Below are 26,886 nucleotides of genomic sequence, written 5' to 3' on the forward strand. Positions count from 1 at the left end.
TCGGACAGGGAGGGTAGAGTTAAACACATCTGGCCTGAGAACAAGAAGTTCCCTGCTCCTTGTTTTGGACTCTAATATTTCAAGCATCTGCAAAACAGACACTGGTCTCTTTTGCTGGAATCTTAAAAACATGGCAAGAAGCCTGCTGAATCAGAACAAAAGCCCATCTAGGCCAGCATTCTGCTTCCACTACCACCTTTCAGTGTTTTTAGCCAGTGTTGGAAGTTAAAGTTATGACTGAGTGATGCGATGCAGAGAATTCTAGGGTCACACGGAAAGTCAAGAGCAGATCAAAACTGTAAAATGAACTAGGATGTATTTTCTTTAGTCAATGTTGCAGGAACGTACCGTTTCGCTTTGAAACTGTATTGTGCATACCTGTATGTGAGCCTGTAGTTTTTCCTGTAGTTTCAGACAATGGAGAAGGAACCTCGTGGTTTATTTTGAGGGGACTCCCTGCTTCATTTTTAGGCTGTCGTTTTTGTTTGGCTGCCGAGAAATGTGAACGCTCACGAAATCCAGAATTTTAGTGTAGCCACGATTGGGAATGATTTGTGCTCACACACGAAAACTTAAGAAAAGAAAGGGTGACTGTTTGACCTTTTGCTCTCTAGCGATTGTGAGGTCAACACAAATAACCACCACAAACGCTCTTCAGATTAGATACATTGCTTTTTAGCAACTTGACATTTAGCTGATCCAAGCATGGGCATTGGATAAGCTCTGTTGCTTGAAGTGTTCACGTCTTGCTCGCATCAACTCTCCTGTGAGAACCAGCAAAACTTGAGGTTTCCTGGGGTCCTACTATCTCAGACAGAACAAGAGGCAGCTGCAGCTTTATTATGCTCACGCGCCTCCCCAGAGAAGGGCCTCTCCAGCTGAAAAGTCCGGAGGCCGTCCCTTGCCAGCCACCCCGCCCCTCTGTGGGAGCCCGCCTGGGTGGGTGGGGCTTTCTCCGAGGGAGCGGCTCCAGCCGCGGAAGTGCGGAGGCGGCCAACGGTGCTTTTTTTTTTTTGCCCTGCCTTGGTTTGTTGTGGTTCGGGGTGAGGAAAATGGGGCCGGCGGAGCTCCTGGTCGCCCTGGCGGTCTTGCCGTGGGCCTTCCGCGGCGGGTCTGGCGCGCTGGCACTGCCGGAGAAAGGTACCGTGGGAGGGGAACGGGTCCGGGTTCGGCCTCCTCCTGAAGCGAGGCGCCGCCGGAGCCTGGCGCATTGTTCAGCGCGGCTGGCTCTGCGAATTCGACTCTTAGAGGTTCCTGGATTAAGAGGCCTGGGCTATAGGTTTAGGATCTGGCTTCCGGTATGAGTTTTCCGGTATGCCAAAGCTCGGTTGGTTCAACGCCGGTCATTTTTGCTCGCTTCTGGTCTTGGTAGCGGCGCGCCTTCTCCACGCTTCCCTCTTTGGATTTTACGCATGGTCCGCGCGTCGCGTAGGTTAAGTCTTTCGAAGGAGGCATCATCTCTAGTTACTGATCTTCGTTGCAAAGTCGACCGGGCACTTTGAAACACACGGGAAAGCCCCCCTTTGAAACCGGCCCATTCGTACTGGGCTGCCCCCAAAATATGGGGACATTATTTATCCGTGTCAAATTTATTTGTTCAGTGCGTTTCTATATCCCACATGTTGTGTGCGCCGTTCATGTACCCTGGTATCAGGTATGCACGAAAGACATTATGCCCATCCCACCGCCATTCTAGGCTTCGAGTGAGTTAGGGTTTGTTAGAACTGATTGTGAGGCCTCAAATCCGTACAGCCGAATACAGTACTAAGTTGATCTGCCTTGCCAGCCAGCACTGCATTTGCTTCCCACATATTGTCAAATATGCAGCTGGTGCTTCCAGGTCACAGAGTTTTAAGTGACTTTAGACCCCTGCTTGTGTTTGGCTCTTCTGTAAGACTTTGTGATTTGGAAAATGTTTGTGATTTTCTTTTTTCATCCTGTATTGCATTATAGAAGAAGTACCGTATTTTTTGCACCATAACACTCACTTTTTTCCTCCTAGAAAGTAAGGGGAAATGTCTGTGCGTGTTATGGAGGGTATGCCTACGGGTGGCATGCCTACGGATTTTCCTCCTCTAAAAATTACGTGCGTGTTTTGGTCGGGTGCGTGTTATAGAGCGAAAAATACGGTAGGTTCTCTGGTGCTTATTCATACAAGGAAGTAGATAAGAAAGTTGATTCTTGTATTTTAATATTTTGCTGGAAGCCGCCCTGAGTGGCAGGGGAAACCCAGCCAGATGGGTGGGGTATAAATAATAAATTATTTATTATTAGAGTTAAGCAACATGGTATAAGCAGATTTACTTAAGTTACAGTATATATGCCACATAGCACGTGAGTTGTATGCCCAACTGTGATGCCTGGATTTTTGTTGCTATAGGTGAGGCAATTTTCAGGCAAAATCTTCCATAACTCAGAAGATCTCCTTTTGCTGTGCTGATCCACAATGAAGCATTCTGTGATAAATTCCAAGTTCATGCAGATTCTACATTGTATTTTTTTAAATAAAAGTATTTATCTACCGCTGTATCGTGTATCAACAGTTTACAACAATATAAAAGCATACAATGAATCCATTAAAAAAATACTGTAGAACAAAGGACCTGGTTAGTGCCCAGTATTAACTGTTGCTTACACTCAAACTAGCACACAATAACCTGCAAGGGGTCTGTGACTGAATTGTGAGAAATTTTTGCCAAAAGGCTACACTCAGTGGCTTCTTTTATTAGTTTTCCAATTATAACCCAATTATACAATACCAATTAGTTCCAAATTTATACAATTTCATTAAAGTGAGAACTCTTAAATTGGGACAGGGCCAGTCATGGAAGTCAAATGTTGTGTCCAGCATAATATATTTCAGTGCTATTCTTTTTGTTATTAGAGTGAATGGCAGTCTTTAACTTAATATGAGAGAAAGTAAAGTGAACCTACCCTTTAGTTTATTTACAAATGCCCCAAGTCCTAAATTTTTCAGCCATGCATATTTTTATTGTGATATGGCCTTTTTAGCACTGTATTTGCTGTGGATTTTTTGCTCCCAAACTGGCCGTGCAAAAGGCTGTTAGTGCTTAGGTATGAATCATTAGGTATATCAGTGTGATATTATGTCACCCTTTGTCATAGCTGTCAACGTTTCCCTTTTTTTTAAGGGAAATTCCCTTATTCTGAATAGGATTCCTCGCAAGAAAAGGGAAAAGTTGACAGCTATTCCCTTTGTTGACCTAATGTTTCAGACTACAGTTCCCATCAGCCACAGCTATTACAGCTGTGCTGGTTGGGCTGATGGGAGGAGTAGTCCAAAAGCATAGAGGGCACGACATTGGTAAAGACTATATTAGGTGTATAAAGTTATAGATTAATCAGAGTAACACCTGGGTTTGTTTGCTCATGCTGGTGCATGTGATCAAGGGATACATGGGGCTACCTTTGAAGGTGACTCAGAAGTTACAGAATGCGGCAACTAGACTGGTGACTGGGAGCAGCCGCCGAGACCATATAACACCAGTCCTGAAAAATCTTCATTGGCTCCCAGTACATTTCTGAGCGCAATTCAAAGTGTTGGTGCTGATCTTTAAAGCCCTAAACGGCTTCAGTCCTGTATACCTGAAGGAGCGTCTCCACCCACATCATCTAGCCTGGACACTGAGGTCCAGTGCCGAGGGCCTTCTGGCGGTTCCCTTGCTGTGAGAAGTGAGGTTACAGGGAAACAGGCAGAGGGCCTTCTTGGTTGTGGCGCCTGCCCTTTGGAACGCCCTCCCATTAGATGTCAAGGCAATAAACAACTATTTTACTTTTAAAAGACAACTGAAGGCGGCCCTGTTTAGGGGAGTTTTTAATGTCTGATGCTGTATTGTTTTTAATATTCAGTTGGCAGCCGCCCAGAGTGGCTGGGGAAACCCAGCCAGATGGGCGGGGTATAAATAATAAATTGTTATAATATTATTATTATAGGCATGGACTGAAGCATAGTTAAGCAGGGATGTGTGCAGGGGTGAGGCTGCAGAGTAGATGTGCACTTTTGCTCTCTACACCTGTGCTCGGGGGGGGGGCACACGGTATTGATATGGGGCCTTCAGCAGTTGTACAGTTGATCCAGACAATGGTAATCAATAAATCTTGCACTCTGCAAGTTAAGCACACTAGGCTGCTAAACCAACTTGTCCATAAAGGTCACTGGAAATCAGCTGGCCCTGGACCCATGAAATGACTGTAAACTCTTTCTTTTCACAATACTTCTGAATTCTAAAGATACATTATTAGTGTTAACCTATTGAATAAGTGTAGTAAGATTTCCACACATCCTCTTTATCAGGAATAGCTAACTCACAGGCAGCCTCTGTTCCACCAAGCAGCTTTTAAGACCCTCAAATTTGTCATCTGTTGTTGTTCTAATGTGCTTTTAGTTTGTTAATTTTACTCATGTGGGTTTCCTACTGTGATGCCATGAGCTCTCCAAAATTTGTCAAGATTTTAATTTTTTGATGAGTGCTTCCATAGGTCTCCTGTGACACTGACTCCCAAAGGTTGTTTGTGAGTCCCCAATGGCCCCACTAAATTTGATACTGTATTTAAAATACTGACTACTACATAATACTACTACTGTGATGCCATGATGTCAGATATTTGTGTGTGTGAGAGAGAGCGAGAGACATCTCTAAGATCCCTCAGATTTTTTATTCCATATGAATTTAACCAGGAAGGATAAAAATCGATTTAAAATAGTGTAGTCTTTTGGAAAGAAGCTTTTAAAACTGTTCTCACTATGGCCACTTTTGCATTTGGGCTGCCATGTTCATCTTGACATACATGCTCTGAAGAATTGACTATGGTTCAAGGTGGCCTTTGACCCTTTAGGAAGGCATGAGGAACAGATGTGGAGCAAGTATTTGAAGAGGCACTCGGGAAATCACTTGGAACTCTAGTTGCGTATTTTCTGGAAATATGTTAGAGATCCCCAGCTTAGTATCGTTTAGCAGCTGGTGTGCTTGTAGCTGCAAAACAATTGTGTAACTCAAGTTTGGAAGGCCTCTAAGGAATAGTGGTTTACTAAAAGCTAGGAACTTTTAGCTTCACATAGTGCATCATCCTGAGTGTGGAAAGGATATTGTCAGCTTAGTGAACTGTCCTTTTCTTCCTTTTGCTTACATTCCTGAAAAGTTTAAAAGATGGCTCCATGATAGAGATAAGTCTTATGTTGCCTGCTTTAATGAAAGGTGAATTATCTCTACAACTAAGTAAAATGTATCTTCCCTTTTATCCAATGGAAGACGCAAAGGCATTCATTTGGAACTTAAAATGTTGCACCTACATTGCACAATATGAGTGAAAACATAACTTGTGGGTGCCAGTGCAAGAGGAAGTCCTGGCTATATTTTACAGTTGCAGATGAAGCATCCTGTGGGGTTTAACAAGGGTACCCACTGTGTGCAAAAACCCTGCAAGGGGTCTGCCCAAATACTAGGAAGCAGCAGGAGTCAGGAGAAGTTTTATTTGTTCATGAGCTACAGAACAGCAGCTCAGCATAGCAGGCAAGACTAAGATGCTAACCCATTTCTACTGAGGAATGGAGGGAACTACATCAAGAGAGGGGAGGGGTGTTCCTGTCACAGACTAGACCTGTCTCTTAATGAGAAAGGCCTCACTCACTACACTAGAAGTGGCTAGACCAGGTGGCTTAGCAGGACTATACAGGATTATTACCCCTGGTTTGTCATGATGTACAGAAAGTTTTGTGGGAAGAAATTGGAAGAAAATGTTGAAATATAGGAAATAGGTAAAAACAACCAGGGAGGGAAATGAGGCTATTAAAAAGTACAATATAACTTTAAGAACGAAGTTTGGTTCCCCCCCCCAAAAAAAAATCCATTTTTCCTCAAGTCATGTGTTTTAGATCATACGCCTGAGGCAAGGATGATCTTACAGCTGATTTTTTTGTAAAGTGCTCTGGGAGCCTCTCTCTCTCTTACTAAAAAGCAGTGTATAAATAATTTTAATTCGGGGTGGTTTTTAGTAGTTAATTCATAGTGAGGGAAGTAGCTTACCAACCTCAAGCTCTCTGTGCCACCTTGGTTCATGCAGGGTGGTACAGTTTTTGAAGGCTGGTATCATTTTTGAAGGCTGGCAGGGCTACAGTTGGTATATTTGTAGAAATTTTCAGTGGAATTAGACCTACTGACATGTGTCCTGAAATGCAGGACAGACCTCCTTTGCTTCCATGCATTTGACATAAGGTGAGAATAAGCTGTAGGTGCCCACATCCTCACATGCAGTCCCCTCCATCCAGATTTCAGGCATAGAGGTTGGACATTTCCTACATGTATAGGAATGCACATGTATGTGACATGCGGGAGGCTGCAGAAACACAGGGCAATTCTGCTGTCCACCCCAGCCCCTGTGTGTTCTGTTTATATCCTTCTACTAGAATTATAAATAGTCATTTGGTTGGCTGTTTTCAAAATTCATTTAATTCAGTTGCATCAAAGCAGTAATAACCTTTGTCTTTTCAGTGCCTTCACCAAGCAATATTGTCATAGATTCATATAATTTCAACACCTCTGTTCGGTGGGATTACAAAAGTGTGTCTTCAAAGACCCTCTTTACTGTGAGCATCCAGTGCTATGATAGGTAAGACTGTTTTGACTTTGTACCTCCCCCAAATGTTTGTTCGTTCAGTGCTGTTTTCTAATGAATCAGCAGATTAACAAAAATAAACATTTTTTGCAATTTTATCACACTTTATAAATTTGAATATGAATTTCGAATGTTTTCTTTTCTTTTGTTTTACATAGGGCTGGTGACGTGGAAGTTGATAACTGTGTAAACATAACACAACACTATTGTGATATCACCCACGAGGTTGATGAGTCGTGTGATACATTCTGGGTGAAGGTTAAAGCTCTTAATGGACTGCATGAATCTGACTATACATGTTCAGACCGATATCATGTGTTTGAGAATGGTAAGTTGTCATTGAAATATGCAAGGCTTCTAGATCTTGAGTATGGGCTATCCTTTGCAATGGGGCTAGGGAATCTCCAGGCTGCAGGGCAATTGGGGGCTCACATGGGAGTTCAACTTAGCCCACAAGGTTGCAGTTTGTACGTGCTCCTGTATTTAACATGGACACTGGAGGCTAAGGTGGCATTTTTTTCCACTCTAGCATGTTCACCAGCTACGATCCCTTTTGGACAAAGGTGATCTGGCCACTATACTCCATGCTCTGGTACTTTCCAGATTGGATTACTGAAACGCGCTCTACGTGGGGCTACCCTTCTTGACTCAGAAACTTCAGTTGGTCCAAAAGGCAGCAACCAGATTACTGACTGGGGTTTTAAAACAGTTGCAGTGGTTCCCTGTTTGTTTCTGGGCCCAATTCAAGGTACCACTCACATTGCTGTTTAAAGCCCTAAACAACTCAGGCCCCCAATATCTGAAAGACTGTCTCCTTCCCTACAGGCCCTCTATGGTGCTGAGACCAGCAGAAAAGGCCCTCTTGGTAGTTCTAAGGCTTGGGTGGGCAGCCAGGAGAGGGCATTCTGTGTGGCGGCCCCTAAGCTGTGGAACTACTTACCCACACAGGTGTGCCTTGCACCCTTCATTGTACTGTTTAAACACCTGCATCTACAGGTGTTTTCAGGACCCACCTTATTTTTATGGTTGTGGATTGTTTTAAATTGTCCGTAATGTTGTTTTAATGTTGTAACCCATCCTGGGACCTTAAGGTAAAGGGTGGGTACTACTACTACTACTACTACTACTACTACTACTATTCTTTTCCCCAAACCACACCTAGCCACACATCAACTGTTACTGATTATGCCAGCTGAAAAGCAGACAGTCAGGGTTTAATACTTCACTGTTTGTCAAGTTCCCAGCAGGGAGCAAGATCACAGAGCAGGATTAAATCTAGTTATAGGTAGGTAGCCATGTTGGTCTGCTGTAGTCGAAATAAAATAAAAAAATTTCCTTCCAGTAGCACCTTAGAGACCAACTAAGTTTGTTATGGGTATGAACTTTTATTGGTATCTGAAGAAGTGTGCATGCACACAAAAGCTCATACCAATAACAAACTTACCGTAGTTGGTGTCTAAGGTGCTACTGGAAGGAACTTTTTTATCAGGATTAAATCATCACTCATCTGAGTGACAATTAAAGCCAGTGCTTTTTTCTAGAAAAATAGGTGCCGGCACTCACCATGAAGTTGTTACAGTAAGTGCCACACTTTTTAACAACAACAAAAGTGCCAGTACTGGGTACCCTGAAAATAATAATTTATTTATACCCCACCCATCTGACTGGGCTTCCCCAGCCACTCTGGGTGGTTTCCAACAAAATATTAAAATACAGCACTGATTGTCTGAAAGCAGCTCTTGTACACAATCCTTTTGAAAGAGACTTCTGCAAAGGCTTTAAGTCTGTCCCTGCTCTCCAGGTTGAGCCCCTCCAAAGGGGAGCGGCTGTCTTAAAGTCTTTTGTAAATCTCCCTCTTTTAAGTCCCCAGTCTCGGAGGCTAAGAAGCGAAGTGCAAGGTGACTTGGGAAAGGGTTTGCAAGTCTCCTTTACTCCCCTCTGAGATCAGGAACTTAAAGCGGGGAGACTCACAGAGCCCTTTGCAAGGCTTCCCTCGCTCCCCTTTTAAGCCTCCAAGCTCAGGGGCTTAAGAGTGGAGCATGGGGAGTAGGCCTGGGTGATATATTGATTTATCGCCCAGGACCAGTATGAGACCACGATGTTGGTTTGACTTAGCGGTATATCGCTGGTGAAACTGCCACCACTCCTGAGTCCCTCTGCTAGCAGCGTCCACTGGAGGGAGTCAAGAGTTCCTTCCTCATGCGGGCACTGCTTGTTCCTCCCTCTGCATCTTTAAACTGCTCAACTGAGGATTGTGCAGCTGCCCTTGCCTCAGTTGAGCAGTTAAAGGAGCCCCCAGCCTGGCAATGTCTCCTGCAAGCCAGCGGTGGGTTAGAGGCTCTGAAACTGCTCCGCTGAGGGGAGCGCAGTTGCCACTCCTCAGTTGAGCAGTTTAACATTCCCCCCCCCCCCCCATCTGAGACAGCCCCGGTGCTCTCGCAGCTCGCACAAGAATGGCAAGATGGCAAGAGCATCAGGGCTGTTTTAACTGCTCGCTGTGGGGAGCAGCAACCCTCTCTCCTCAGCTGAGCAGCGCAAACAAGTTGCGTTGTCCCAGTCTGCAAGCCTGGGCGAAACTGCCTCAGCTCTTGCCAGCGCATCTTGTTTTTTCAGCATCCTGGTATATCGCCAAACCCCACAGTGTTTGGCTGGCGATACACCGTGATGTCGAAAAGCTGATATCGCCCAGCCCTAAGGGGGAGATGTGTGTAGCACAGGTGAGCAGCCTATGACAAATAGTACCTGCCTCCAATTAATGCTCCTATTATGATTCATGAGGGGTAGCTTCACAATTTCCTTATCTTCACGGGTTGTCAATTCTCTCTATTGATTATCATTTTAATTACTTCTGTAGTACTTCACAGAGTTAAAAGGAAAGTATAGTTGTTATTCTTGCAGCACAACACTTTGCGGTATATTAAGAGAGTGGCATGACCCAGGCAGCCTGATCCCTACATACTGTAGAATTTTAGCCAATACAAATGGGCTGAGGGTTGCATTCTGTCCACAAGTTGTTCCCCAGAAAAGATCTGATGATTCACCCATACTGCTTCAATCACGCTGATAAATGTTTAAAGTTGTCTGTAGCTAACTTTCTTGCATTGCAGTACTGTGAACTGTTTGATATTAATAGGAAAAGTTTAACTGTTTCAGGCCGAATAGCACCACCAAAATTTAATATCTTCATTGAGAATCATGAAATAAAAGTTGATACTGAAGTTCCTCTCACTCCATATGGCAAGAAGTCCCCACTTACTTTAAGGGCAAACATCACAGACTTCACCTCCAGAGTGTTCCTTTGGGAAAAAGGACACCCGGAAAAGGTATATTTAAGACTATCAACTTCTCTCCCTAATGTAGAGGCTGTTTTTGATGTGATGCTCAGAGAAGAATTTCAGCATAGTTCTGATGAGCTTCAGTTCTCCACCAGGCACATGAAGTATATTCCACACATTTTTTAGGAAACTGGAAGTTGCCTAATGGCTGGACTTCTGGGTGTGCTTTGTTTCCTGTTTCCTGCTGTATACTTCATCTTCTTCAGCTGTGAAGGGACATCCTGTTTTTCTTCTTGATATTAGCATGGGGAAGGTAAAGGCCTGGAAAAAAAAATGTGTTTCTTTCAAAGTGTGTGCTTGCTTCTCTCAATCTACAAGTGTACTATTTCCCCTTAAGGGCATAGTTGGCAAGATTTATTTTTGATAAGTGCTGCAAACCTCAACGACATAAATTCACATGATTGACCTGTTCATTTATGCTGAAGCACTGACAGTTTTGCAATGACAGTTGGAATTCTTTACCCAAGTCATTCCTGTTACTTACTGTGTTCAGAATCTATGTGTGTGTCTCTGAATCAGGAGTACTGCATAGAGATTTTAATGGACAATCTCATGTGCCCTAAGACTGTTCAATGTGCTACTCATCACAGCAAGACAATTGAAAACAATACATTGAAAACAATTTATGTTAAACAGGTTTCTAAGTATTGTGTATATTAGGGTACAGTTAAAGTTTCAGTTTCCACATTTTTTTCAAGAAACAAAGCTTTATCTCTTAGAGTACTGATGGTTTAATTGTGCTACAGCAGTAACAATAGTATATAATGTCTTTTAAAATAAGGTAGTAATTTACCACACCCACACCAACACGCACCTACCTTAAAATTTAAGAGAAGAAATCACCAGGGAGGAAGAGATTTGTGAAAATTATGTAGGATCCAGCTGCATGTACGGCTGACCATTAGGTCCAGTCGCGGACGAGTCTGGGGTTGCGCACTCATCTCGCTTTACTGGCCGAGGGAGCCGGCGTTTGTCTGCAGACAGCTTCCGGGTCATGTGGCCAGCATGACTAAGCCACTTCTGGCGAACCAGAGCAGCACACGGAAATGCTGTTTACCTTCGCACTGGAGCGGTTCCTATTTATCTACTTGCACTTTGACGTGCTTCTGAACTGCTTGGTTGGCAGGAGCAGGGACTGAGCAACGGGAGCTCACCCCGTTGCAGGGATTCAAACCACCGACCTTCTGATCGACAAGCCCTAGGCTCAGTGATTTAGACCACAGCGCCACCCGCTTCCCTCTGGATTAGAATAATGAGCACTAAATAATGGAAATGGGGGGGGGGGGGAGCAGAGGAAGAAAGGGACTTGGTGAGGAAGAGAGTGCTAGCAAAATGTTGGGAACGAGTAGGGCCACATTGTGAGAGAAAAGACAAAACCAAGGGCAAGAGAATGCAGGCACTTAGAAGCAAAGAGCAAAAGTTTAAAATGGATGTCATAATGAAAGGGGAGCCAGTAAAGAAGACAGAAGTGGTCACCAGGAGGCCGGATGGGCAAAATGAGTAGCAGATTTGAGAACTCAAGATAGAGGGTGGAGAAGAGAATTAAGCATGCCTGGGGAGGGAATTAGGCAAGCTTGATGCTTTAAGTAATAGAGGCAGCATAAAATCGGTATAAACCAATGTTTTAGTTGTAGGAGGAGAAAGAATGAAATTTGGAAATATTCAACAAATGCAAAAGTCAGGATAATGTAATGGTAAAGAAGAAAAGACAGGAATTTCTGTCTCTTTTTTAAATAGACTTTTTAAAAGAGACAGTAATAATGGAACTAAAGAGGAGGAGCGGTAAAGAGGAGGAACTATAAATTCGATATATATTTCTTAGTTATTTCATTTGAAACAATTGGAGGGCAGGGCGGAATCCCAATATGTATTTTCATGTATCTAGGTATATGCCCCACAATATGTTGGTCATTGATCTAAAGATACCACAAGTCTCTTGTTCTAACACTGTGAGGCTAAATCAGTATTTCAGTGAAAGAGATGACAGTTGATGAGAAACAGTAACATGGTTCTGTTAAGCAAAAAAACCCCAATAGCTTTTAAGAGCACAAAGAGGGATGCTGCATATTGAAATAGCAATGAGGATAGAAAGAAGGTAAGAATGTGGACCAGGACCCTGATTAGTTGAAACACCACTGACATGAAGTAGGAATGGAGGTGGAGGGGAGGACAGAGAAAAGGGGGAAATGAGAAAATTGATTGCATCATGTTAGGAACAGGGAAGTAAACCACATACAGTATAAATCATGCAGTGGGGAAACAGAAATGGATAATCTGACTAACTCAAAGAACATGGAAAGAAAAATCTTGTTGTATCATGGAGCCCATAAGAAAGGCTTTTTCTACTCTGCAAATCTTCAGTAGCAAATTAGGTTGTTAGTAGGCAGCGTTTAAATCAGCTGGCAGCCCCCTTCCTGTTTCCTTGCATATATTGTATTTACATAAACAAGTATAACTTTTAAAAAAAGTTTTTATGTTATTTACAGCGTCAATCATTTGAGGCAGAGGACACATCATGTAGTGACACATCATGTACCATATCTATTCAAGTTCCTCCTTCGGAAAGCTTGTATTGTGTTTCAGTTCAAGGATTTTCAGATGAGTTTGCCATTCAGAGTGAAGAATCTGAAGAGAGGTGTATTGACATTCCTCCTAAACACTCATCAGGTAAATAAGTTAATTCTTCATTATTTTGAAAGCCTCATAATCTGCAGAGCAGAGGATCATACAGAGGCACCAGGACAGGGGTGAGGAACCTTTACAGCTCTATGGGCCACAGTCTTAACAAAATCTGCCTCATAAACCAAATTGGACAGGTTGGCAAGTCGGTTACCCCTTAGTCATCTGCCATCATTGTGATGTCACATGATTGACTGGCTGGGGGTAGACTGCAGCCTCCACATCTTTGCAAAAGCTGCCTCTTTCCTCCTTTACTTAGAAGTAACCACCACTGAATTCAATGGTTACCATGGTCACTCAGCTTCATAATTTGGAGTAGAGGAGGATCACAACTTTCACAGGGGTTAGGTTCGGAGATTGTACATATAGTCAAAACTGTGTGTAGCTAGAACAACCCTGGAATCGCTCCCACCTGACCATTCCTGCCTTTCGAGTGATGGCACACTGTACAGGTCTTGCCTGCAATGCAGGGTGCCAGGAGCCTCTCAGAACCCAGTAAGCAAGGCAGAGGGCTTAAAGGTGCTTTCTGCGCCAGCACTTCTCAGCTCTGCTGTGCGTGCATTTGTATTACCACGGGTGACCAGCCACCAGGTGCATAAAGCTGCGATCATGCAAATTAAGTGTGTGCAAGTTGCAAGTCGACTGTACTTGCATAGTTGCCATTCTGTCTAGATTCACAGGTACTAGTTCAGCTTTTTCTGACTGCTATGTCTTTATAACCTCCAGCTGTTCAACTGCTGCAGTTATGGGACGGCCCACAAACACATCCAGGGAGTTCTGTGTTTCAAAATGCAGCTTCCTGGTTCCTAATTTGTGAGAGGGAACCCATGATGTTAGTCTAGCTTCTTCAGAATCGTTCTCCCACCCACACCATCAGTAGAACTCCCTACTGATAGAAGACTGCCCCTCTCAAGCTAGAAATGCTACATACAGTAGTTGTACCTTGGTTTTCGAACAGCCTAGTTCTTGAACGTTTTGGCTCCCAAACAATCAAAACCCAGAAGTGACTGTTCCAGTTTTTAAATGTTCATTTGGAAGCTGCACGTCTGACAGGGCTTCCGCAGCTTCCAATTGCCTGCAGGAGCTTCCTGCAGCCAATCAGAAGCCATGCTTTGGTTTTCAAACGTTTTGGAAGTCGAGCGGACTTTGGAACGGATTCCATTTGACTTCCAAAGGAACAACTGTATAGATAGAATTTGTTTTAAACTCATTATATCATGCTCTCATGGATAACAGAGTGTTTGTGTGAGTGAGTGAGTGAGTGAGTGAGTGAGTGAGTGGGGGGGGGTGTCCGTCCATGTATCCAGATTGTGCTCCAGGCTCTGCGTTGCCATGGAAGGACCTGCTAATTTACTGAAAAATATCTGTACTACTTTGAATTGTGTAGCATACGTATATGTGTGAATTAATAGTATTAGACCCAATGCCTTGTTATTGTATCAAATGTCTCTCTCTTTAATTTTGTAGATTTAACAGTGCCTATAACTGTAGGTGTTCTTGGATTTCTTCTTTTGGCGGGAATCCTTGCAGGAATCTACAGATGGTTCAGTAAAAAACAGAGAACAATTAAACTTCCTAAGTCTCTGGTAAGTTCTCTGTAGGAGCCTAAAGCTCTTTTCTTCATATGCTGTTGTTGTTGTTTAGTCATTTAGTTGTGTCCAACTCTTCGTGATCCCATGGACCAGAGCATGCCAGGCACTCCTGTCTTCCACTGCCTCCCGCAGCTTGGTCAAACTCATGCTGGTAGCTTCGAGAACACTGTCCAACCATCTTGTCCCCTGTCGTCCCCTTCTCCTTGTGCCCTCCATCTTTCCCAACATCGGGGTCTTTTCCAGGGAGTCTTCTTTTCTCATGAGGTGGCCAAAGTATTGGAGCCTCAGCTTCAGGACCTGTCCTTCCAGTGAGCACTCAGGGCTGATTTCCTTCAGAATGGAGAGGTTTGATCTTCTTGCAGTCCATGTGACTCTCAAGAGTCTCTTCCAGCACCATAATTCAGAAGCATCAATTCTTCGGCGATCAGCCTTCTTTATGGTCCAGCTCTCACTTCCATACATCACTACTGGGAAAATCATAGCTTTAACTATACGGACCTTTCTTCATATATAATGTCTTAATAGCAAACAGACTCAAATTTTATTTTGTTGGTTCTCTTATAAAACTTACATGCTGCTTTATAGCTTCAAGAGACTCCCAAAGAGGGTTGCAAAAGTTTTCAAAATACAGTCATACACAACTATAATATTATGCACTATGCAGGATTTGGTAGAACACATTGAGTAAGCCAGGCATAGGCAAACTCGGCCCTCCAAATGTTTTGGGACTACAATTCCCATCATCTCTGACCACTTGTCCTGTTAGCTAGGGATGATAGGAGTTGTAGTCCCAAAACATCTGGAGGGCCGAGTTTGTCTATGCCTGGAGTAAGCGAGGATTGCTTTCTTCCTAATGACCTCTGCTGTTCAGGCCCAAAGCTGAAAAAAACCTTCCGCTGCTGGTATAAAACGCTTGGACGCAGCACTGACAAAAATGTTGGGCCCGAGTGACTATTAGATGGTAGCAACAGCGTTCAGAATGCAGCGTCCATGGCATAGCACTGCATTGTGGGGAGATTAGAAATGCTGTCAGCAAGTTCAGCCACATGGGGCCCTGTGCACATCTTGGTCCCTGTGGTGCCTGACACAACCTGGCAGTATTAGTAGTCAAAAGCAAAGGCCTCCACAGACAGATTCACTGGTGTGGCGACCATTTAAACTTTTATGGCATTTATCCCACTTTTTTGTTTTAAATATCCAAATACACATTTATGTTCAAATGATGAATAAAAGATTGCAATGCATCATATCAATTTATGCAAAACATAAGAGTATTTTATCTTCCATATCTTTATCATATTCCAGTGATTTATGAACTCCCATCTTTCAGTAAGCTTATGGATTACTTGGACTTCCTTACTTCTCTTACAATTTTTATAGGGCTTATAACTAAACATGGGAGCTGTATGACAAATATATCACATATTTTATTATGACTTATTTGTGTTGGACCAGATTATTATATTTTGCTCTTTTTTCAGCTTGTAAACTGCCTTGTTCATAGCAATATAGAAAGGCGGTATAAAAATTAAAAGTGAAATGAAATGAAATGGACAGGGAAGAAGCTGGAAGATGAGCAAACTGATGCACTCCCATGTGTTCATGCATGCTAAAACGAATGAGAAATGGGCTGTGTGGTATCTTTTGTTTCCAAGGAAAATAACTTGCCACTATATTTTTCATTTCCTTTTTCGTTTCTTAAGGCTGCTGTGGTAAGAAACATGAACCCAGTCAACTTTGACCCCAGACCAGAAGGCAGACATGCTGTTCTTGTAACTGAACCAGACATTAAGCCAGAGTCGGATCCCTCAGGAGAGGCCACTGGCCTCAGTGACTCTGACCAAGAAGCAGATGCACTTCACTCTCAGAGAACTTCAAGTCTCCATGAAGGCATTATTGTGGAAATCTCTGAAGGTGAACAAAGTGCCGAAGAGAATGAAAATTATTTTAGAGACATCAGTGGCCAAGAAGAGATGTGTAGCAGTGTTCCAAATCTGGATCTTCCCAATGCAGATGTGGAACAACCCACACTCCCAGATAGCTGCAGAAACATTTCTGGTTATGACAGGCGTTGGCTTCCTCCTGATGTGGAAGAATGGCTGAAAACACAGAGTTCCAGTGACACACCAGAAGCCTAAGAGGTCCGTTTCTCAATCTGAGAACATTGTAAAAGAGAGAGAGAAGCAATTACTTTTGACTGTCACAAATATCCATTGTAAAGGTTTATAAGCACTTAGGGTTATCTGAAGTATTCTGCTATGAATTTGAAGAATTGTAGAGTTGGAAGGAAGCCTGAGGGTCAACTGGTCCAACACCCTGCAATGCAAGAATCATAATCTTTTGCTGCCCCCACTGTGGGAAGCAGTGTGCTTTTTGAATACTGGCTGCAGGAAACCTCAGGATGTGAAATGCTGCTGTGTTTCAGGCCCTGGTTGTGTGCTTCCTGTAGGCATCAGCTTGGCCAACTAACTGTGAGAACAGCATTCAGACCTAGATGGATCACTTGCTGCAATTTTTTACTTCTCATAATATATGTTTTTATGATTTATGATGTGAAATTTGAAACTATGATTTCCCAGTCCTACAAAAGGTATGTTGCAAGCTAACACTCACATATTTAAGAGTAAGCCACATTGAATCCCTTACTTCAAAGAAGACCTGAAAGTTTTATTATAACCAAAGACTTAGTTTAACTGTACAGCTACACGCACACTTCTAGAGAAGGGCTTCAGCTAACTTTTCTAATAATAGCTATATAAGGTAAAGGTAAAGGTACCCCTGCCCGTACGGGCCAGTCTTGACAGACTCTGGGGTTGTGCGCCCATCTCACTTAAGAGGCCAGGGGCCAGCGCTGTCCGGAGACACTTTCGGGTCACGTGGCCAGCGTGACAAAGCTGCATCTGGCGAGCCAGAGCCGCACACGGAAACGCCGTTTACCTTCCCGCTGGTAAGCGGTCCCTATTTATCTACTTGCACCTGGGGGTGCTTTCGAACTGCTAGGTTGGCAGGCGCTGGGACCGAACGACGGGAGCGCACCCCGCCGCAGGGATTCGAACCGCCGACCTTTCGATCGGCAAGCCCTAGGCACTGAGGCTTTTACCCACAGCGCCACCTGTGTCCCCAATAGCTATATAGATACAATTAAATAAGTTTCCATAAATATCCTCAAGCATTAAATTGTACCCGCCCCACCAGCATGCTTGGGCCTTGGTCTGTGGTCAACTGATTTTAATGCCCCTCTATCTGGATACCTTCTCCTAACTTTGTAGAGAATATCTTTTCCAGTCTAGTGTAGTTCGCTCTTCCTTTTCTTTAGATTGATAGTTGGAACTGATAAAAACCCTCATCGCCACATAGATGGGTGCAAATACAGGTCGCGTCCCTTGCGACTGCAAAGCCTGTGAGCTGCAGCCATGTATAAAATGAAGTGTGTGTGAATTGATAGAAATTACACCCCCCCCCCTTGTTTGTTCTCAGGTACCATGTTCACTTCTGAAAGGCATTATTATGAGCAATAGGTTCACATTAATGCATCTCCCCAAATTGCATTTTCATTTCACCCACTGGCAGGGCAGTGTTTAAAAATCTGATACTCATAACAAGACACAGCTCACTTGGAAGTGGGGGGGGGGGACCTAATAGAATGACAGTAACACACCAGATGCTCCAGCCTCATAAATTAGGAAAAGATTATGCATAGCCAGCTGTACCATATAAATGCCCAGTTTTTTATACTGCACCATGACTCTTGGTGTTTATCATATGGTCTAGCATCTGGTCAGCCCTGTCCACTTCCTATATATCTGCTCTGCTTTGGGGGTTATTTATATTCAGGGCTTTCTCCCCCGTTTGTATTGTTCCTTAGTCTAGTCTACCTATAATAAGATACAAATGTGGGCTGATACGGGGGGGGGGCACACACCACACAATGTCAAACAGGGACTAGACAGCAAAAAAAGGGGAAGCAATGCACTAACTCGCGTCACATGGGGAACTGAATAGACGGAAGTCAGAGGATTTCTGCAGTCTCCCTTTTTACTGCAGATTCATTGCGTATGTGCAATGCAGTGTATGCTTACCCACTGCAGGAAGAGCTGCTTGACCTTCCTAAACTAATGAACTGTTCAGCAAAATCTTCATTTCGACCTGAGATTATCAAGGCGTTTTGGAGCCATCTAAATACTGTTCTGGGTTTTTGAACAACCTACAGATAGGCTGACTCTGCAGAGCCCAAGGCATTCACCCATTCTGCCATATCTGTGGTTAGCCTAGGGTTTAGCACTGATCTGTAATGTGTGAGAGCCAGCGTGGTGTAGTGATTAAGAGCAGTGGACTCATAATCTGGTGAACCGGGTTTGCGTCTCCGCTCCTCCACATGCAGCTGCTGGGTGACCTTGGGCTAGTCACACTTCTCTGAAGTCTCTCAGCCTCACTCGCCTCACAGAGGGCTTGTTGTGGGGGAGGAAGGGAAAGGAGAATGTTAGCTGCTTTGAGACTCCTTAGGGTAGTGATAAAGCGGGATATCAAATCCAAACTCCTCCTCCTCTTCTTTATCCCCCACCTCTCTGTCCTGTGACCAACATTAGCCACAAAGTTCTAAAAATGCTGTGTTTGATTTATGGGCATGGAACTTCTAATCCAAGTTTGTAATCCACCTAATGTTAAAGCACTTTTGTACAGATTTGTTTCTAATTACATACATGTTTGTTATAAAAATATATGTGTGTGTCTTTATATTTCTTATTGCTAGAAGGCAAAATAAACATTTCTTCTGGAAGACACCAATTACATAAATATTTCTGCATGGAATTTATTTTGAAATAAACCTAAAAATGCAGGCACCAAAAAGGAAGAACATCTCAGTACAACAAGATCACTAATGTAAGGGGGAAAGGATGTATAGCGATAACAGTTCTTAGTAAATTCTGAATAAACTGGTGGGACACTCAAACAGCCTTAGTTCACTAAAAAGTTTAAATCATGGAAAAAAATAATGCCAATAGATGGCACTCTTGTTCTGTGTTTCCCAGATTAGCATCTGGACAGTAATTGATTCCAGCTAAGGCAAGGAAGCTATGATTAGTTTCTGTTCTTCACAGTAGCTACCTTATAGACATAGAAATTTTTAGTGCATATTATTAGATCAACTGTCTCTGTTAAATTGAAGAAATGTACTTGGGTTCTTTTTCTTTTTTAAATTATACTCAAACACTGCTCAGTATCTTATTTCCTTTTGTCACTTTATATGCCGTGTAAGCCTCCGAGCTGTGACGAAAACAGAACTGGAGATGGGGGGGGGGGCTCTTTCCCCATCAGCAAAGTACCCTTTCGTTTGCAGAGAGCTTCCATCTCTGCAGCAATTTGGAACCTTGGCAACTTTGAATGCTTTGAATGTAACTATGCCAGTGACCATTGCAAGTTACCAAAAGACCTAGGAAGCTGCCTTCTACTGAGTCAGACCATCAGTCCATCTAGCTCAACATTGTCTACAGGATTTCAGGAGGGTCTCTCCCAGTCCTGCTTGGAGGTGCTGGGGTTTGAACTTGGGATCTTCTGGATGCAAAGCACATACTCTGTCACCCTTGCCGATACAGCAGCAAGCGATTCCTTACTGTGACAGAAAAAAGGAAGAAGCCTGAGGCCACACTTCTCCATAGTTGAGAGAGAGAGATGTTCTCTTGCTGTCTCCCCGTCCCAGTATGCCACACAGGTCCAAAGGAAAAATTTAGACTGAAGTACAGAGAACAGACTTCATCCATGTAGACTCACTGGTATTGGTGTCTCCTCTGTGGTTATGCCAGCTATACTCCAACAATTTAATAAGAATATACCCTGCCATGTCACGGATGCTTTAGCTGAGATTCCTGCATTGCAGGAGGAAAGACCCTGGATGACCCACGGGATCCCTTCCAACTCTACAATTCTATAACAAGTCAGTATCTTCAGTACCTCTATAGACTTGAGATTGGGTCATGGTCATCCAGCGGAGGGGGGGGGGTTAAGAGGGGCATTTGTGCCCCTTTCCAGTTGAAAAATAATCCCCGGTTCCCAGCTTTCATCATTTTATTAAGAGGTTAAGTTTCTGGCATTGGCAGAACCGGAGATCATGCAAAATGTACAGGCATTATTCTCAATGTTATTATGTGAGAAACTAGCCTGCTCCCCCTTTTTCAAGTTCTACTCCCATTTCCACACACCCCCAAAATACCCCTGTGGATGCCGATGAACATGGCACAGAATTTTGAAGGCCTGTTGTGCTGGCATTGAGGACCTAGTGGTCTGCTGTGCTTCATCGCTTCCCTATCACTGGTTTGGAACACAAAACATAGTTGAATAAATAATCTAGAGGCACTATCTGGCTTTGGTGTTCATTTTGGCACACTGCCCAATGGCTCAGCAGAAGAACCCACTTAACCAGCTTGGAGAAGAGCTAAGCCCTAGGCTTGGTTCTGCTCTTAGGGTTTGTGTGTCTTAGGAACAGCTTGGTTATCGGTACAATCAGCACAGTGTGATTTCTGTTATGGAACTTGCATACCTTTCCCACGGGGCTCCTAAGGTTTTAAACAGATGTTAAATGGCAGGGTGTGTCAGGCCAACTATGGATGCCAAGATGTAACAAGTGCTGACTTATGCCACACACCTTACTGAGAAATACAAGTGTTTTGAAGGCAAAAAATGCCACCGCTCAGTTATGGCACCACAAGTCCAGGCTTGTGCAAGGCAATTGGGGTAAGCCCATAAACCACTTTCTCCTGCAAAGGTAGGCGGGGTGGGAAAAGACTGCCACTGTACACTGCTAGAGTTATAAATCAAGGCTGCAAGTCTACCGTCAGGTTTGGGCAGCCTTCCTCTGAATGCTTCTTCCTGGAGAACCATAGTGTTCTGCACAAGACAGGAGGCAGCTGGTTGGCCACTGTGGAAAATGGGGTGGTGGACACAGACAGGCCTTTGGTCTGATGCAGCAATCATCGAGAATTATACCTAAATTAGCAGTGATACCAAACAAAAAGCGGCGAGGCGTCAACAAAAAGGAAAAGCCAATAGAATTAATCCAATAATACAACATCCTTTCAACCCAATGTATTTTTTGGGTTGGGGAGGCCCAGCCAGATGGGCGGGGTATAAATAATAAATTATTATTATTATTATTATTATTATTATTATTATTATTATTATTATTATTATTATTTCTCTTTTCCTGTAGAAACAGACTAGTAATAAAATAAGCCCTTGAAGTGGGAACAATATCTGGCAGTGTTCATGTGCTCTCCCTGCAATGCAATCTATGGCATCAACTTTGGTGATGGAGGCAAATTTCAGTGCTGGGTGGGTGGAGGGTTCAGCACACGATGAGAACCTAGATACATTTTCAGGACACCAGCATTAAAACACTCCCCCGCTTTGTGTGAGCTCTCTCTCCCCTTGACAGGAAGGTAACAAAATGCACAGAGGCAGCCCATGTTTCTTCACCCAGTTATGAAATGAGAACAACTATATGTGAAATTAACAAAGCGTGGAATTGACCGTCAGATCTCTCCTTATATTCAAATTTTGCTCAGTCAGGGATGGGATGGGGGAGTGAGAAAGCCAGCTCTCCCTCTCTAATTACAAGTGTGTGTATCAATTTATCAGCTTTAAATCATTACATAATGCAGAAAGAACATAATGCATGTTTCTACTCTATACTGAGCAACTTAGCTTGTGAGGACACTACCTGTGTCCCAGAGCCAGAGGTTAATCTCTGTGAGCTATGCCTGTTGCATAGTCATGGTGTGGCTTTTAGTTAGGCCTAAGCCAAAACTAGGCACATTTCCAGGAATACTCACCATTTTGAGCAGGGCCATTTGAGTTAAGCTCAGAAACTGTATGACTCCTTTTCTCCCCCAAGTCAGGGCACCATAATTTATATATGTTTAAGTCTGGCCCTGAATAAGTCTGGCCCAACCCATAGCCGCAGACATGCCTTGGACCTGGTGTTTACCTCTATGGATGTTGGTGATCTGACACTAAGTAAAAGCGAAACGAAAGAAGTGTTATGGTCAGATCACTTCCTGGTGCAACTGGACTTCTCTGCGACCCATCCCCTCTGCAGGGAGGTGGGACCAATTTGGATGGTCTGCCCCCACCACTTAATGGATCCAAATGGTTTCCAGAGAGTGGTAGGGGATGCTTTATCCCATGTTGATGGCCTTTCAGCTGATTCCCTGGTGGCCCACTGGAATGTGGAGTTAACCAGGGCTATTGACTGTTTGGCTCCGAAGCGCCCTCTCCGATTGCATGGAGCCCGGACAGCCCCATGGATTTCCACGGATCTGAGGGCAATGAAACAATCGTTGAGACGGCTAGAGCACCGGTGGCGGATAACTCATTCCGAATCTGACCGGACACAGGTTAGAGCTCAACGTCGAGCCTACCAAGTGGCAATAGCGACGGCGAAGAAGAATTTCTTCACCGCCTCTATTGCATCTGCAGAAAACAGCAGCAGGAGACTTTTTCAGGTGGTTCACAATTTAGCGGAACCACCTGCAACATTGGGGCCCAGTACGGGCCACATGTTCTCCTGCAATGATTTTGCAAAGTTTTTTGCAGATAAAATCACTCAGATTCGGGAAGAAGTAGACTCCACCGTGGGAGCAGGGCCAGGGCGGGAGAGTGCTAGAGTTTTGTCTAGTCAAGTTGAGTGGGATCAATTCCAATCTGTTACCTCCGAGGATGTGGACAGGCTGCTTAGACGAGTGAAACCAACCACCTGTCTCCTGGATCCTTGCCCAGTCTGGCTTATAAAAGCTAGCCGGGAAGGACTGGGTGATGGGCTTCGTGGGGTGGTGAATGCTTCCCTCCATGAGGGAGCCTTCCCAGACCCGCTGAAAGAGGCGGTTATTAAACCGCTTCTTAAAAAACCATCTTTAGATGCGGCTACAATGGCCAACTATCGCCCAGTCTCAAATCTTCCATTCTTGGGCAAGGTGATTGAGTGCGTGGTTGCTGAACAACTCCAGGCACGCCTGGAGGATGCGGACCATTTGGATCCCTTCCAGTCGGGATTCAGGCCTCATCATGGGACTGAAACTGCCTTGGTCGCACTGGTTGATGATCTCCGGCGGGCTAGGGACAAAGGTGAGAGCTGTTTCCTAGTTCTGCTGGATCTCTCAGCGGCGTTTGATACCATCAACCATAACATCCTTCTGGACCGTCTTGAGGGGCTGGGAGCTGGGGGCACTGTCATACAGTGTTTCCGCTCCTTCCTCCTGGGCCGTGTTCAGAAAGTGGTGGTGGGGGGTGAGTGTTCAGACCCCTGGGCTCTCACTTGTGGGGTGCCTCAGGGTTCTGTCCTCTCCCCCATGCTTTTCAACATTTACATGCAGCCACTGGGAGAGATCATCAGGAGGTTTGGGCTGGGTGTTCATCAGTATGCAGATGATACCCAGCTCTACCTCTCTTTTAAATCAGAACCAGTGAAGGCGGTGAAGGTCCTGTGTGAGTGTCTGGAGGCGGTTGGAGGATGGATGGTGGCTAACAGATTGAGGTTGAATCCTGACAAGACAGAAGTACTGTTTTTGGGGGACAGGAGGCGGGCTGGTGTGGAGGATTCCCTGGTCCTGAATGGGGTAACTGTGCCCCTGAAGGACCAGGTGCACAGCCTGGGAGTCATTTTGGACTTACAGCTGTCCATAGAGGCACAGGTCAAATCTGTGTCCAGGGCAGCTGTTTACCAGCTCCATCTGGTACGTAGGCTGAGACCCTATCTGCCTGCGGACTGTCTCGCCAGAGTGGTGCATGCTCTGGTTATCTCCCGCTTGGACTACTGCAATGCACTCTACGTGGGGCTACCTTTGAAGGTGACTCGGAAACTACAACTAATCCAGAATGCAGCAGCTAGACTGGTGACTGGGGGCGGCCGCCGAGACCATATAACACCGGTCTTGAAAGACCTACATTGGCTCCCAGTACGTTTCCGAGCACAATTCAAAGTGTTGGTGCTGACCTTTAAAGCCCTAAACAGCCTCGGTCCAGTATACCTGAAGGAGCATCTCCACCCCCATCATTCTGCCTGGAAGCTGAGGTCCAGCGCCGAGGGCCTTCTGGCGGTTCCCTCATTGCGAGAAGCAAAGCTACAGGGAACCAGGCAGAGGGCCTTCTCGGTAGTGGCGCCCACCCTGTCGAACGCCCTTCCAGCAGATGTCAAAGCGATAAACAACTACCTGACATTCAGAAGACATCTTAAGGCAGCCCTGTTCAGGGAAGTTTTTAACATGTGATATTTTACTGTATTTTTGGTTTCTATGGAAGCCGCCCAGAGTGGCTGGGGAGGCCCAGCCAGATGGGCGGGGTATAAATAATTAATTATTATTATTATTATTATTATTATTATTATTATTATTATTATTATTATATCTGGGTATCTTTCAGGTTGCAGACACAGACTCACTTTTATAGTTTCCATCATAAAATGCTAGACACAATTTTAGCATAAAAGCACACTTAAACATGAAAATAAATACTGGGCTGTATTCAGCCAAGTTGTTACTCAGAGTTGACCCACTGAAATTTATGAACCTAAGCACTTCCGGGTTAGCGCCATCGGCGAATGGCGGAGTTCCTCCGATCGGAGGAACGGGCTCCGTGGAAACTGGGTCTTCCCGCCGCGGCGAAGGTGGGGACCCGCTAGAAATCCCAGGCGGAGGAGCCTGGGAACGTGGGGTTCGGCAAAGCACCAAGAGTGCCTCCCCTACTCACAGGGAAACCCCCTTTTTGGGGCTCCGGAGCGAAGTGGGGTGAGCAGCGCGGTGCAGCGAACCGATTGCTACTTTCACGGAGGGAAGCCGCACAGCCATCGCCGGAGAGCGCTGACTTTTTCCTGTTGACATTCGGACTCTAAACAAGTACCCGTGAGTAAAAACGGAAAATTGGATCAAGAAATTCTTGAATTAGGCACTGAAGCGGGAAGGTTTAAACAGGAAGTCCGCCTTCCGCTTTTTGTAAGTAGACTAAAGCAAAAACTCTACAATCTAAGAGCCTGGAAAGTTGTTTTAAAGATTGAATTTTCCTGCATCTACAACTAATAAAACCCCCTTGGAAAGCAGGAGAAAAGGGGGGGGGGAGAATTTGACTGTTTAAGCCTGCAGGAGAGAGAGTAAAGGAATATAAGTTTCCATCGTCTCAAACCTGGGAACGGGGTGTCAGGACAGAAACTGTTGGAGATGTTCATTGATTGAAAGCGGAGCACTTTGACAGATAGTCAAAAAAAGAGAAACAAATTAACTTCAATGCTGCTTTCTGCTTTTTAAAGAAACAAAGTATTTGAAAAATGAAAGTAATTTTCTTTTTTCTTTTGTTGGATACGTTTTTAAAGATGGATACAAATAGAAATTGTGTCCCCTAGAGGGAGCTTGTCAGTTTGTTGCTGCAGTTTACTTGGAGACATTACAGCTGAGAGATTGAGATCGTGGGACCAGTCTTTTGACCTTGAATAGAGATGTGCTGGGAGGAAGTTTTGGTGTCTGCCCTTGATAAGACAAATGCTTTGCTGGAGCAGTTGCATGAGAGGATGAATTTGATGAATGAGAAGTTGGACTTGATGACTGCCGTAGCCAGTGAATATGAATTAACAGGAAATAAGGATAAAGAAACTATACAGCGACTAATCCAGGAAACTGGTTTGATCGGGCAAGGGCAAGGGCAGAGGAAGGTGGAGGAGGCTGTGATTGCAGCCCAAGCAACACAAATGGAGAGATCCAAAGTCCTGCAGGAGCAAAAGTTGTTGCATTGGAAGTTTGAACTTGGAGTGTACATGGAAGTGTTTGGAGTTAAGGAAGCTCTTAAATCTGGTGGAACTATGAAACATGTTGACAATTACTTTTTGGACAGCCACTTTTTGGAATACAAAGATGATGACAGGGAGTGGGACTGTGGGGAATGGACTGGCTTGATGAAGGAAAATGGAGATTATTACCGGTTGGAATCCCCCAGAGACCTACTCCCCAAGGAGAAAGGGAAGAAATTAAGAAAGAAACCAACAAAAGACAAGGAAGAGTGCAACTACAAACAAGAACAAGAAAATCTGCAGAAGGGGCATAGAAGAGACTTAAGGGCCTCGGATATAAGATCACCAGATTGATGGACTGGATGGAATGTATAGAAAGGACTGACATAACCCGAAACCAGGAAGAAGAGACGTTGGATAACAACTAGGGAAAATTTTCTTTTTTTATTTTTGGAATTAGTGTAATATTAATGAAATATCAGGTGAAATAATGGAAAGGAATTAATTGGCCTTAGTAGAAAGGATTTAAGGAGTTATGTATAAATATGGTTTAAATTTTGAATTTTAAGGCTTTTAAGGTAAGATAAGGTTAAATAAATTAAGGTTAATTGAATAATAGAATATGGTAAAAGATGGAAAGGATATGTTGAATTAATTAATAAGATAGATTGTTAAGACAAATTATTTAAATAAAAATTGAGAAATATGGGAAGAATTTGCTGAAACAACGAGTTAAGTTAGAATACAAAAAGGGAGGTGTGAGGAGGTCTAGGTAAAGGTAAAGGTACCCCTGCCCGTACGGGCCAGTCTTGACAGACTCTGGGGTTGTGCGCCCATCTCACTTAAGAGGCCAGGGGCCAGCGCTGTCCGGAGACACTTCCGG

General features: G+C 44.1%; 2 protein-coding genes across 2 annotated transcripts in view; one reads left to right on the forward strand and one right to left on the reverse strand.

The window, feature by feature from the left end:
• SLC35D3 (solute carrier family 35 member D3) overlaps positions 1-26,886 on the reverse strand; it is a 231,550-nt gene that overhangs the window by 129,652 nt on the left and 75,012 nt on the right. The gene's annotated exons all lie outside the window — the stretch shown is intronic.
• Positions 977-16,797, forward strand: IFNGR1 (interferon gamma receptor 1). The gene is made up of 7 exons (XM_079970968.1): positions 977-1,140; positions 6,510-6,627; positions 6,792-6,961; positions 9,787-9,956; positions 12,455-12,635; positions 14,115-14,233; positions 15,943-16,797. Exons 1-7 carry the CDS (start codon positions 1,053-1,055, stop codon positions 16,375-16,377), a joined length of 1,281 nt encoding a protein of 426 aa, XP_079827094.1. The 5' UTR covers positions 977-1,052; the 3' UTR covers positions 16,378-16,797.

Source organism: Podarcis cretensis (assembly GCF_951804945.1).
Source record: "Podarcis cretensis genome assembly, chromosome: 3".
NCBI classification, from domain to species: domain Eukaryota; kingdom Metazoa; phylum Chordata; class Lepidosauria; order Squamata; family Lacertidae; genus Podarcis; species Podarcis cretensis.